Source organism: Chrysemys picta, chromosome 4 (genome assembly GCF_011386835.1).
Source record: "Chrysemys picta bellii isolate R12L10 chromosome 4, ASM1138683v2, whole genome shotgun sequence".
Lineage (NCBI taxonomy): Eukaryota > Metazoa > Chordata > Testudines > Emydidae > Chrysemys > Chrysemys picta.
This window is the reverse complement of record NC_088794.1, coordinates 36,589,676-36,603,865: the sequence shown is the minus strand read 5'-3', so window position 1 is coordinate 36,603,865 and position 14,190 is coordinate 36,589,676. Positions and strand designations below refer to the sequence as shown.

Genomic DNA, 14,190 nt, shown 5'->3' with positions numbered 1-14,190 from the left:
GTGTCATTCATATCTTTGGGTGGGGGGGAGCTGTGCATATCTCCCTCCACATTGAGGGAGGGGGCAATTTTTGAGTTTGCACGGTACGGAGCTCTCTATGCAGCATAAGACAATATACCCTTGGATCTGCACTCCAAGGGAGGTGGGCACCTGAGTGCTGGGGCAAGTCCCTTAATCTGAGTCTTCCCAGAGCTGATCTCAGTGTCTGTATCTTTCTGCAGCTGGGTGTGGCCCTGCCTCTGTGTTTGCTAGAGGAGGCTTAAGAGCCTGGCTCAGCAAGACCGAGTAAAGGGGGCCCAGGCTGGCGGTACAGGCGGGCTCAGTGGTATCTCAGTACACTAGGTGACACCTTAATGAGGGGCAACCCGTCACAATATTACCTCACTCACCTTCTCTCAGATATTTTGGGACAAACACTGCAAATAGCTGCCAGTGCAGGCAAGGTTGATTTCCAACTTCTATCCTAGCTCATTTTAGTTACTCATAACTTCCTTTTGGGAAATTTCTCTTGGAGTGCAAGTTTTCATTGCTTGCTATAATACCAAAGGTTGAAGTTTTTCTTTGTGGTGTGTTTTTTCTTCTTCTTTTTCTTTAATTCTGCTGTTTTGAATTATGATCTTGCTATGGGAGGGAGGGGAAAACATTTCTCCCCCAATTTCTGATAAGAAGCTTTTGGGCGTGAATAATTTAATTTGAACTACTGGAATTTCTTGAAGTCTCTCAACCTCGATACTGTATTAACTTTAGTTCATGGCATTTAGAGACAAATCCGTTAAAAAAGATCACACTTTTACAAGAAGTTTTCACATATTTATATAAGTAAAGCTAGCATTACTATAACTGAAAGATTAGAGGGGGGAAGCTTATCATTTTGTTTACTTTCTGCATTTGACAGTGCTTCCTGTATAGACTGTTCCGCTGTTTGGGATGGTCTTTAACAAAGCAACCCAAAAAGAGAAAAATAAAATAGATAACTAGGCAGATGTGGGTGGCAAAACTACAAAACATTAGTAATGAGGATTCTGGCACTGGTATCTTATCTGAAACTACATCAATCTCTCTCAAAACAAAATTGATAAGAATCCCAGATGGATGGTGTTGCTTTAATACTTTGTTCCTTTAGGTATTTCATTCATTGCTGTCCAAAAGAATTGCTGAAGGCTCAGTCACACTGACCCTACATGACTTGTATCTGATCCTTTTGGGTTTGTGTGCCCACCTGTTCTTTGTGCTTCCTTTGTCTGTATCCACCTGTTCCCACATCATATACTTAGATTGTCATTGGTGGGCAGGAACCATCTTTTTACGCCTAGCACAATGGGACACTGATCTTTCATGAGGCATCTAGGCACAACTGCACTATAAAGTTCTAGGTAAAAACTTTTGATGTAGTTACTGCAGTATGTAAGTTTGAAGTTTTCCTACCCCCTAAGCTTCAATATTCCCACAGAGAAAGAGAGTCGCTAAGACTTACTAAACACAAGGGATTACAGCAAAAAGGGGAAGTGCTATACCCATTTAATTTTTCTACACTTAAAAGGATGTAGCTGTCACAGCAGTAGTTTTTACATGAATACTTTGTTCACTAGAGGGCAGCACTGGCCCAATTATCTTTCAAATATGAAGAAATGCAATAGTTATAAGTAGAGCCCTGTGAATTTTTTTGCTTTAATAATTTTTTTGGGGGAGGAATTCATTTTACATTTTATCCATGTTGTTCAGGGTGTTGGTGGTGGGGAGGTCAGTCCCTGCCCCCAGGAGGGTGGGATGCCTTGGAGGCTGGGGGTGTGTGTTGCAGAGCAAGCCGGCCTCACACGCATCCTGCAGCAGCAACTCCTGTCCTGTGGGGTTGGGCCTGGCTCCCTGCTCCGGGTTTTGTTCCCAACTCATGGGGTTGCAGCATTACTCAGTTTTGGCCTGGCTTGCCGCCTCTGTCATGATGACAGAGAGGCAGGGCCGGCTCCAGGCACGAGCCTGGCAAGCAGGTGCTTGGGGCGGCCGCTCCGGAGAGGGGCGAATTGCCGCCGCAGATCACGATGGCGGCCTTTTTTTTTTTTTTTTCTGCTTGGGGCGGCTGAAACCCTGGAGCCGGGCCTGCAGAGAGGTGGCTGGGCCAAATTTGAGCAAGTGGAGTTGTGACCCTGTGTGCCAGAGCATAATGCCTGGAGTGGGGAGCTGGGTCCAGCCCTACAGCACAGTCATAGCTGCAGAGTGAGTTACTCTTTTTTTTTTATTTTGTTTGATATGTTTTGTATTTGTGAAAAACACAGGGTTCTAGCTATAAGCAGTGTGTGTGGAAGAAAACCTATTGCGGGCCATTAAGTTTACACACATTCTAGCAAGAAGAGAATGTAACTTTATGCACATTTTCCTTTAAATGTCATTTTAAGATTTTGTTTTAATAAGTAGCCTAAGGAGGGGTAGTGAAGGCTGTCAGAATTCTCAGGTAAGATTGGGGTTGGTCTAGTATTACAAGACAAATAGATTTTTATTAACTATTTTCATGCCCTTCTTAGGCCTTTAAAGTTAGGGCTGCCATATTTTCAGGCAGCTGTGCAGAGGCAGTTTGCAAATGGCTGTGGTTCCACATCCTTTCACCTCTGGATAGAGTGGGTATTGAGCCCAGTAACTATCCGCTTAATGCTGTGCCGCCACTGGAAGCAATGTGCTTGTTACACACTAGGTCTAGGAAGCATGAGTATAATCACAGCTGCTTGCTGCTAGAGTAAACACAAATATTGACTCCAGGAGCATAATGTATTTGAGCAGGTTCTAATGCTGACTCTAGTGAATATGCCATTGGAACAGCAGACAGACATTTGGGCACCTGGTAGATTGCATGAAGAAATTTCCCTGACTCTTTACAGTAAGAAAGCTGTGCCTGGAATCTTTTTTCAGATGATTCGTTTTTGCCATTAGTGCCTTCCACAAGGTGGCACCATACAGATATTCTTCAAGCAAAGATCTTCCTAAATTGAACAACAAGCTGAGAGAGATGGATGGGAATTCCCTGAAATCTCATCAAAGCAAAAGCAGGCTTGGATTGACTATTTTAGCACTTTCTAAATGTAAGGGAATGGGGCTTAGAAAACTGTCAGAAGGATACAGTAAATATTTTGAACTTCAATAGTGTATCGATCCCTTGGGATCCATGATCTAATCTGAGGTTTTGGAAAAGTGTAAAATAGACCATTTATCTATTATTCTAGGTACTCTATTGCCACCTTAGCCTTGAGCATTGGGGATAATTGTTTTATCTCTTTGCCCACTATTGAGAGACTTTGAATGCTTTTCAGGAAGGAAGAGGACAAGGTACGGAGAGGCGTTTGCTAAATATTCTTTCTGATGGGAGCAGTGTGCTTTCTTGGAACAGGCTGTCCTGAAATATGAGCCTGTAATTTTCGTACCCATTAGGAAACTTACTGATAACAGCTACTCTGATAGAGAAAAGAAAAGGCAAACTGCACCTTCCCATTTCTTGAGCAGCTCTCTATTGTATGGAAGAAATCAGGGAAGGTATCTTTTATTGGAAGATAATCCTTCTCCCAATTCCCCCTCCTGCTAGAAGTTCTGTCTTGCTGAAACCTGGAAAAGTGATCTTTCAAAGCCCTATTCCATTTACCAGATCTCGAGGATCCAGACTCCTGCACCTCCCATATCCTTTTCCTTCAGGCTTTAGCCTGACTTTTTTCCACCTCCCATCATATTGGAAAATCCCTGCTGTTAAATTTGTTGGAATGGAATTAATCATCTGCTCATCCTGCCGGGGTTGGTAAGAGCATTCTTTTTATTCACTAGCTACTGCAGACATGTATGGGCATGTATTGATACTCCCTATGCAGGCAAAAACTGGGAAGGGAGTTAGCTCAAAACTGTATGGTGGTGGTGTAGCAGCAGAAGGGAAAGAACAGTCAGCATAATGTTTAGCCAGTGTTTTTCCTGTCTAAGTTTCCTGCCTCAAACGAGCTTTTTCTTGTGGTAATAAGTGCTAGTGGCATTATTGTAACCAACAATTTTGCCATCTGTATGAGATAGTAGTTTCCATCTTTTAAATGCTCTATAAGAGATCCTCAGTCAACAAGACTCACTTCTGTGCAATCCACTGGTGAGGTTCTAGGTGGCAGCTAACATTCCTTTGTCAAAAAGAGAATTAAATAGCATTTCCTTTGGAATCTGTCTTGTCACTTATTAACTGGCTGAAGGAGTCCGAGGACTGGTCTGTGCTTAAAATTTAGATCAACATAGCGACATTATAAGAACAGCTATACTGGGTTGGACCAGAATCCTGTCTTCTGACAGTGGCCAATGCCAGGTGCCCCAGAGGGGATGAACAGAACAGGTAATCATCAAGTGATCATCCCCTGTTGCCCATTCCCAGCTTCTGGCAAACAGAGGCTAGGGACACCATTCCTGCCCATCCTTGCTAATAGTCATTGATGGACCTATCCTGTATGAATTTATATAGTTCTTTTTTGAACCCTGTTATAGTCTTGGCTTTCACAACATCCTTTGGCAACAAAGAGTTCCACAGGTTGACTGTACATTGTGTGAACAAATATTTTCTTTTCTTTGTTTGTGTTATGAGAAGGAGTAAATAACATTTCCTTATTTACTTTCTTCACATCAGTCATGATTTTATAGACCTTTAGCATATTCCCCCTTAGTCGTCTCTTTTCCCAGCTGAAAAGTCCAGTCGTCTTATTTTCTCCTCATATGGAAGCTGTTCTGTACCCCCTTATTATTTTTGTTGCTCTTCTGAACCTTTTCCAATTCCAATGTATCTTTTTTTTTTTTTTTTTGACATGGGTGACCACATCTGCATGCAATATTCAAGATGTGGGCATACCATGGATTTATGGAGAGACCATATGATATTTTCTGTCTTATTATCTGTCCCTTTCTTAATGATTCCCAACGTTCTGTTCACTTTTTTGACTGCTGCTGCATATTGGGTGGATGTTTTCAAAGAACTATCCAGTGTCTCAGGACCTCTTTCTTGAGTGGTCTCAGCTAATTTAGACCCTATCATTTTATATGTATAGTTGGGATTATGTTTTCTAATGTGCATTATTTTGCATTTATCAGCGTCATTCAAGGGTGTAAAAAATTCGCTCCCCTGAGTGCTGTAGCTGTGCTGACCTAACCGCTGTGTAGACTTGGCTGGGTCACAATACTCCCATTGACCTAGCTACCACTTCTTGGGGAGGTGGATTACTTACTCTGACAGAAAAACCCCATCCATCACTGTAGGGAGCATCTGCACTACAGGACTATAGAGGTGTAGCTTCAGTGCCCTAGCTGTGCCACTGTAGCTTCTGTAGTGTAGACAAGCCCTCAGCTGAACCATGCATGGGGGTCCTGTTCCCCGCCTGGAACTATATGCATTGTCAGCATAGCATTGGTCAGATGAAGCGTTAGTGAGCAAGAGATGGGAAGTTAGTCACAGTTTCTCATTTGGCAGTACAGAACTCTTATCACTAGGCCACCAAACTGGACACTGTAACAACTTGGATGAGAACTTCTGACTAGAAATATTTATCACCTGTTCCACCCGCACTAACACAAAGGTGAATACTTGACACAGTTCTATTGTTCTTTGGCTCCCACTGTTGTTGGACAAGGTGAGTGGTGTTAATGTTTAGAAACTTATGAATTCGGAGTGCATTTTTGTTTTCTGACGCTTCTGGGTTATATTTGGCAGCAGATAGTGTGATTTTTTGGGGGGGTATTTGTATGTAATTTTCCCATTCCTGTGTAATTGGGCTCCATTTCCCCTGTAAGTCTTACCTACTTACATGAGATTTGAGAAAATAAGTATATACGCTACAAAGGCAGCAAGGCTGCATGTAAAGACTGTAGGGAAAAAACAGTAGATTGTTTGTTTGTTTATTATAACATTTACTAATTCTTTAGATCTTGTTGAGAGGGGAAGGGGGAAGTAGTTCACATAAACAAATGGCTAGTGGGAGCAGTACGAGGTGGCTGTGTTAAAACACTGGAACAGAGTGTATATGGCTGACTAACTGCAATGACCCAAAGGTACTTTCTGGACTTGCCTGTGTTCCTATGTAGTGCTCTTCAGCAGATCTCAAAACACTTTGCAAAGGAGACAAGCATCATTATCCCAATATTACAGATGAGGAAACTGAGTCACAGAGGTGAAGTGACGTGCCTAAGGTCACCCAGCAGAGCAGTGTCCAAGCTGATCACTGATGTTTCCTTTTGATCCTTGGCAGATCCAGACAAGGAGCCCTTCTTTCTTTAAACTAATTTTTGACAGTGCCATCATTATCTCAACATGTTTTATCACAGGACTGTTATTAAAGAATAAAAATTTTCTGCCCTCCTCTGTTTTTTATATTTTCCTAATTCACCAGATGTTGTAACATCAGTTCATTGCTGTCAGAGTAGAAATATCTGTCAGTATGAAGGGTGTGGCAGGCTGTTTCATTTGGATAGTTTTTATAGAGTTCTGCCCTGTGTAATACAATATTGATTGCAGCACACAGATATAATCTATCGGGAATATAAGGTTAACTAGCAAAGATGGAGCAGTATCAGGTAGGTGGTGACGATGTGAACCAGAAGTATGGTAGTCTTTGCCAGCTTCTGTGGTAGATGTGGCTGAATGTGGGTGAGAAATTTTACTTCTTCTCTCCCACTGTTCTCTGCCATTTTCAAATACTCCACTTCAGTAGTACTCCATTCCATCTCTTTATCAGTACTCGCAGGTTATGGCATCCTTGAATACATAACCTACTGCTTCCCCTTTCTGATATTCAAGGCAATAGTTGAACTAGGCACTTAGAAGGCTCTAGATGCGGACCTGTCAGTGCAGTAAGTCTTAAGGACTGCACAGTTGACCTGTAGCATTTGCTGCTGGCTCCTATTGCTGACAGCTTATTGTGGATTGTAAATGTTACTAAGAGCCCTAGCCAATACCCATGTGAATTTAGAGGGACTATAGATGGCATGTGTCTCTGTGGGGGAATTCTGGGGTAGAAGGAGAATGAGTGGTGGAAGTGAGGACTGAACATATTTAAAAGGCATGAATTTATATGAAACATTGCCTAGTTATTGCTCAGACCCATACATCAGTGACTGGTCCTGGCATTCGTGCTACATCTACCTGACTAACAGATATGGCTACCCGGAGAGTTATAGAATGCAGTTGTCTGGGAGCAAAGGTTTTCTTAGTGCTTAATAGCCAGCAGATCATACACTTATAAGTGATAAGTAAGTGATGAAAGTACCAGGTAGCTTTTCATCTCTAGATCATCAGATGTAATCTGACTGAAGTTGATAGTAACTTAAAGCAGGTGTTGATCAGAATATCCATCACCTGCCAGTCTATCTGTGTATGTAGGTATCTAAATACCTTTGAAAATCTGGTCCTAAATCTGCTAGATGACAAATGCCTGTCTGGCCCTGTATATGCAAACCCTTTCTATTCCAAAGGCCACAGCACCTCCAACTTAAAGGAATAAAACAGTTGTATGCTCTATTAGTTGAAAGGTATTGTCAGTCAAATTTCTGTGAAGTTTTAAAACTTGCTCTTCAAGTGATTGCACATGTCCATTCCACTACAGGTGTGTGCAAACCCAGTGTACAGATGTGGGAGATTTGCCCATAGTTTTTCTTGTTGGAGCAGCCCAAGTGCCCTCTTCTGCTGTGTGCTACTGTGTGCAGGCATAAGGGTGGAGCTGCCCCCAACCCCTCTTACCCTCTGGGATGGTGATTGGCGCTGCTGCTGTTGCCTGTATAAGTCCCTCGCTTTTCTGCTTGTTTGTAGCATCCATGAGTCACTTATGGGCTAGTTTAAGCGTTTTTTCAGTATAGTTTCGTGTTTAGTTTTAGAATTAGTAGCTGTTAGTTTGGACTCATCGGTCCCTGTCTGGGTATTAGTGCTGGTACAGGAGTCTGTGTTGGTCTCCAGGCTTCATGTCCTGTCGCTCTTGCAGTGACTCTGTGCCTGCCAGCTGTATTAAGTTCTTGGGGAAAGTTTGTTACTGACAGATGTGACATTTGAAAGGGATTTAAGCCCCTCCCCAAGAAGGGCAGGCCGGCCAGTTGTGAGTATTTGCTCTTGGATTCAGTGGGTCCATCCACTGTTGGAACCTTTTTTGCTCAGAGTGGGTCCCAGCCCAAGTTCTCATTGGTCAACAATGCTCCGCTGGGTTGGCAGTGCTGATGGACAGGTCTGCATCACTGGTGCTGAAGAAGAGGGACTGTAAATCTTCTAAGGACTCTATAACAGACACTTCAAGATCTTTAGCATGCTCCTGCAAGGACATAAAATCTGTGCTCAAAGAAGAGGTATTCTCTGGTCCAGGCCTCAGGTCAGTGGAGGCTTTTCACTCTGGAGCCCAGGTCATGCCTGTCGAGACCAGCTCCCAAAGTTTCTGCCTTGAGAGAGTCGGCTCAGACATCCATACCGCGGGATCAAGAGTCTTTCCCAGTGCTGTCCATGCCCAAGGCTTATGCAGCCACTAAGGAGTTACTGAACCTATAGGTATCTGTTTCCCTACCTTTAGGACTCTGTCCCAGCACCAGTGCTGAAGGTATCTATGTAGACTGTTCCAGCTCTGATTCACTGTATGGTACTCTCAGACTGACAGTTAATGTGCCTCGCAGATCAGTACCAACTAGGGGGAAGCCACCCATGATGTTGCCAGTGCCTCCACCTTCAGGCTCTGAATCTATCTCCCCAGTGTTGACGGGGTTCTCTCCTTCTTGGTTGGAAGAACCAGACTCCTCATCAGACTCCAAGGTCGGTTTGTACATGTCAGTCTGGACATGTTCAGCAGCCCCTGTTGAGTGCCTGCCCACCATGGTACCAGCCGCAATCACAGCATGGTCCATATCACAAGGACCCATACCCCAGACATAGTTGGGGTCCAGTGACATATCAGTGGCCTTTCAGGAATCCCATCCCCCTATTCCTGTTCCTGAAACAATAAGGGTTTGCTGTTAGTTCCATCAAAGTATACCTAGCAGCTATCTTGCTTTCTGCTCTCCTGTTGATAACCGCTCACTCTTTTCGAATCCTATGTCTATCAGATTTTTGAAAGGTCCGGACAGATTACATCTACAGGTACTGGGTCTTGTTCTCCTAGTTTTAGCAAAGCTGATGGGCCACTCCCTTCAAGATGCTGATAACCTGTTCCCTGACACACTTTTAAATGAAAGTGGCTTTTCTGGTTGCTATTACCTCAGGTAAGAGTGAGGGAGTTAAGTGCTAGTATCAGAACCACCATATACAGACAAGTTTACCTTCATCCTCACCCAAAGTTTCTTACTAAAGGGGTTTTCACATTAACCAATCAGTCTTTCTACCGACCTTCTTCGCAAAGCTTCATTCACATAAAGATGAGGAAAAGCACCGCACTGCAGAAGTGAGATGAGCCAACGTCTTTTACCCGGATCAAATTAAACCATTTAGGCCTTCAATGCAACTGTTCATTGCAGTTGCAGACAGAAGGAAAGGATATCCAGTGTCCACCCAAAGGATCACTTTTTGAATATCTAATTGTATTCGCTTATGCTACCAGTTGGCTAATGTGATGCTCCCAAATAGAGAATTTGCTCATTCAACCAGGTCTGAGGCAAGTTCTGCAGACTCTCTCTGGCTCTGATGCACATCTTGGACATTTGTAAGGTGGCAACTTGGTTATCATTCCATACGGTTGCCTCTTACTATGCCATCTATCAGCAGTCCAGAGATTATGCCAAATTTGGACAAGTAGTTCTCTATTCCCTATTCGAGTAGACTCTGAGTCCACCTCCAGTTTAAACTTCTTGAGTCACAATGGAATGGACATGTGCAATCATTTGAAGAATAAATGGTTATTCACCTTTTTTCTGTAATGGTGTCAATTCCTGAGCCCTCCCTCCTTCCCTCTCTTTATATTCGGTAAGAAGGAACTGAGATCAGGGTGGTTCTGCCCTTTATACCTGGACGCAGTAATGTGAGGGATCAGAGGGTGCTCGGGTTGCCCAATGGGTACTGTTGATGGAAGAATGTCTGACATTGGTGCACTGGGTATGCACACATCTACAGTGGAATGGACATGTGCAACACATCTTGAACTGTTACAGAAACAGGTAAGTAACCATTTCTTGTTTTACCTTCTTTCCCTTTGTAGTTCATCTCTTATTCTTTCCCACAATAGATACCTGCTCTGGTCTATTTTTTTTCTTTCTTCTTTCTTTCTCCCCCCTTCTCCCCCCCCCAAAAAAAAATGTCTGATGGAATTCGTTTTTGTTTTGTTTTTTTTAAATGGTACCTCTTCCCTCTTCTCACCGTTCGTTCTCACATAGGTGTTGGAATTTTTGTCCAGATACCCAATGGCTAGGGACTAAACCTATTAGCCAAAGGCTGATATTAAATTGTAGGGGTGGGGAGGGAGAACATCCAGGTCACAAGCTAAATTCCTCGTCATGCTGCACTCTGTTGGATTCCTACCAGGTTGCTGTCTATGAACCCTGCCTAAAAACTCCAACTTTCATATTACTGTAGTTTCTAGTTAGTAGGTAACTGATAAATGTAAAGCCCACCCACTCCTTATAGCTGTAGAAAGGGAGAAGGTGATCCCTCCAGGTCATGGTGGGGAAGTTCATTGTGTCTGCCTGTGCTCTAATGACTCTGTAGCTAGAGCACTTCATTCACTAGGATTGTCAATCTGGCTCACTTCGCCTATGCTTCATTTACTATCTACTTCAACTGAGGTTGGTATTGTGATAACTGGTTTTAATCTGCCCATAACTGACTTTTCATATACTGGTATGAGGGAGCTATAATTCCTGGGCCAGATCCTCAGCTGATGTAAATCAATGCAGCTCAACAATCATCCACAGGGTATGGAGATGTAAATGTGGACTGAAATCATCCGTGGTGAGGCTATACCTTCAAACAGTTGAAGAAATAATGGCAACAAGGAAGAAAAACAGGAACCTCAAAGTGATTTACCAAGGAGAAGGATTATAATGTGGACACTTCATAGGAGGCAGTGATGTCCTTGTTGAGGACATTGTTTCTGTACTACCTTTGGGAGGTGGGTTGACTCACTTTTGAAGTTGGTATTGCCCTTACAATCAAAATGATCATGGGCTATAGCTGAAAGAGGAGGTACTTGAGAACTGATCCATCTCTGGCTCTCCAAATGGATCAGAGAGAGAAGATTGCTTTCTAGAAATATAAGGTGGTGTTTCATTCACTGTAGTTAAAAGTAAGGGATGCCCATCACAGTGAGCCTTGTGAAGTATCAGAATAAACATGTTGTGTATATTCAATTTCTTTTATGTTTAATCTGGTTTTATTTCTGATTTCTTAATGAAATCTTGTTTTTAATTATACCACACTGTCTGGGAATTTCATGCCAACCATTGCATAGAGAGAAAAGGAGACAAAATGAAGGGAAAGTGTCTAAAGTGTGCCCCACTGAGGGTTCTTGGTCCAAATAACACAGAAGGGAATCCCTTCTCGTAAGGTGTCTGTTGCAGTGCTATTGTCTAATACAGAAAATGCCTAAGGACTACAGATGGCAACAGAGTTCAAGGAGCAAAAGGTGACAACTAACCACATTTTAAAATCTTTTTAAAGTCTATATTGTAGCTCTTCAGGGCCACCCTTTTAAATACTCTGGATGTCATTCCTCCCTCCTGTGCGGCCACTGCTAACTGAGCTCCAGAGTTCACTCAAGCTTTGTTTGTTGAAATGTGAATTGTATTCCTTTAACAAGTGAGAACAAGAGTCATAACACTACAATACATACATTTCCTTTTGTATATTGTCTTCTGTTAATTTATTTGAGGAAATAGCACTTAACCCCTCATCTTCTCTGCAACAAAGAGGGTGATGAAGAGCCCCATCTTGGACTTGAAATATTGCATCTACTTGTTCTGTCACTTCCTTTGAAATGCATAATTTTTCTTACTCCACTTAAAATTGAGAAATTTTTCCTTCTCGGACAGGCTCTAGCCCAAACTCGTCTTTTTCTGGGACTCTACAATTTCATTCTTTGTATTGTGCCTGCATGCCAGAGATGAGGATTTTCCTGCCCCAGGACTACATTAAGATCTTCCCTGTTGCTCCACATTCTGAATGGAGAGCAGGCACTGGTCTAACACTCCTGTTTTGGAGCAGATAATCTTAGACTTTGCAGCATTCAGAGCTGCTAGCTTTAAATAATTTGCATTAAAACCAGCATGGATTCTTGGAAGCAGTGTCTCTCAGCAGTGAATAATATGCACCTGCTGATGTCCTATCCTTTAACCTGAATGGAGCCAAAAAGATCCTAATAAAGCAATGTCCAGAGCAGCTTCTGGATTCACCCTAATTCTTCAGTGTGATTTACTAACAAGCACTCATGAGTAGTTGTTTAAATGTTGTCCTTCCAATTATCCCAGTAATCATGGACTATTTTTTTTTTTTTTTAAATTTATGGGACCACTTTGTAAATCAAAACCACGCTGTCAGCTCTTAACTTCTAATCCCACAGTGGCAAGAGGGAGGTAAATGGAGTGGCTCCTCTGATTTCAAATGGCTTCTTTGCCCTCAGGAGCCTGACTTAGATAGGTATTAGTTTCAGTTTACTAGATAAGGCTTAGGCCATGCCTACACTACCACTTTTGTCGTATATCTTACTCACTCAGGTCATGGAAAAAACACCCCCCTGAGTGACATAAATTACATCTACAAAAGCGCTGGTGTGGACAGAGCTATGTTGGTGCGGAGAGCTTCTCCCACCAGGATAGCTACCGCCTCCCATGGAGGTGGTTTTATTCTGTTGATGGGAGAGCTCTCCTGGCATAGAGTGGCTACACAAGCGATCTTATATTGGCACCGCTGCATTGGTACAGCTGTGTCGCTGTAAGCTTGTTGGTGTAGATGTGGCCTTACTCAGTAGAGTGAGACCTTTAGTACCATTATGAGTCTGCAGTAGTGGTGGTCTGCCTACTTGATTACCTCCAGGAGATTGTTCCTCCAAGTCAGGGTTAAGTTAATTAGCTGGGCATCCGGGGGAAGCTTGCACTATGGCTGAACCCATGTGTGAATAAGCAGAGAAGTCCAGTTTACAGGTCTGTCAGTCTAAAACGTTTTTGCAAGTTGTACATTTTAGACCATTAAAGCAAACAGAGCATAGCATATTTGGTAGGTTTTTGGAATTTGAACATATTCAAATGGGTTAGCAGATTGATGGGAGAAACACAAACTAATTTCTAGATTAGAACAGTTAAATAAAAGCATTTTTATTCACAATTACTAGCTTTTCTTAGTTGGGTGCATAACAATATAAACGCACTTGAAGAATGTCCCCCAAGAATTTCCCTGTTTCTCTCTCCCCCCCCCCCACCCCCCCACCGCCCCCCCCCACCCCACCATGAACCAGACTTGCAATGAGAAGGAGTAGGAATTGGACTTGGTTGGTTGCTCCTGCTGGACCAGAAGCTAAATTTCCTCATTGCTGGCTTGACCACTTCTTTGCCCACTCTGGCTATTCTCTCTGCAGTTGCAGGTCCAGCTTAGGCAGGGAGTCTCCTGAGCTGGGAGGAAACGAGTCCCATTTCTGGTCTTCTGTGTCCAGCCAATAGGGAAGAGGTCACTGAAGGAAGTAGCAAGGGCAGAGCTGCAACTGGAGCTGTTCTACCCACCAGCAAACTCTATAAGGCCCCTTGGGGGTTGTAACCTGTAAAACCTGCCACATTGCATTTTAACAACTAAATATCAGGTAAGGACAAGACATAGTAAAATGCTAAATATGATGAGGAGATGAGATGGGAAGGGTATATTGATAGATATTGGTGTATTATCTTGTGTAACAATAGCCTGCTAATGTTGCACGTGAATAATAGCTGCACTGCCCTATGATTAATGGGATGCAGTACTCCAAAGTTGGCATATTTTTGATAATCACTCTACCTGGGTATTGTTTGACTTTCAGACACAAGAAAATGTGTGAAACACTGTTCACTAATGTATTTAACATTGTGGCAGCAATGAAACATTTGAATTTTTGATTGAAGTACAAGAAGAATGTTTTAAGACTGTAGTTCACTCACCAGAGAACTTGTCCCAATAGGCTGTTCTTAAAGTACACAGTCTGATTTTTACATTAATTGTTCAGGGGCAAGCCTCATAACACCACCTTGAGTGGTGGTAGACCATGTGGATAGCCTTAAAGTGATTAG

At 42.8% G+C, this 14,190-nt stretch overlaps 1 protein-coding gene across 8 annotated transcripts in view; it reads left to right on the top strand.

The window, feature by feature from the left end:
- The window catches only part of MOB2 (MOB kinase activator 2), a 160,516-nt gene that overhangs the window by 41,610 nt on the left and 104,716 nt on the right, over positions 1 to 14,190 (top strand). Inside the window, exon 2 of one of the 8 annotated variants that reach the window (XM_065592033.1) lies at positions 13,512 to 13,730. The exons of 5 other annotated variants lie outside the window; for them this stretch is intronic. Coding sequence is in view for 1 of the 3 variants with exons in the window: in XM_005307777.5 (XP_005307834.2) it covers positions 3,498 to 3,772 (275 nt within the window). In the remaining 2 variants the exon portion in view is untranslated. Of the gene's footprint in view, positions 1 to 3,480; positions 3,773 to 13,511; positions 13,731 to 14,190 lie in introns of those variants that run through there. 2 more of the 8 variants (XM_005307777.5, XM_065592031.1) reach the window with 2 other exon arrangements.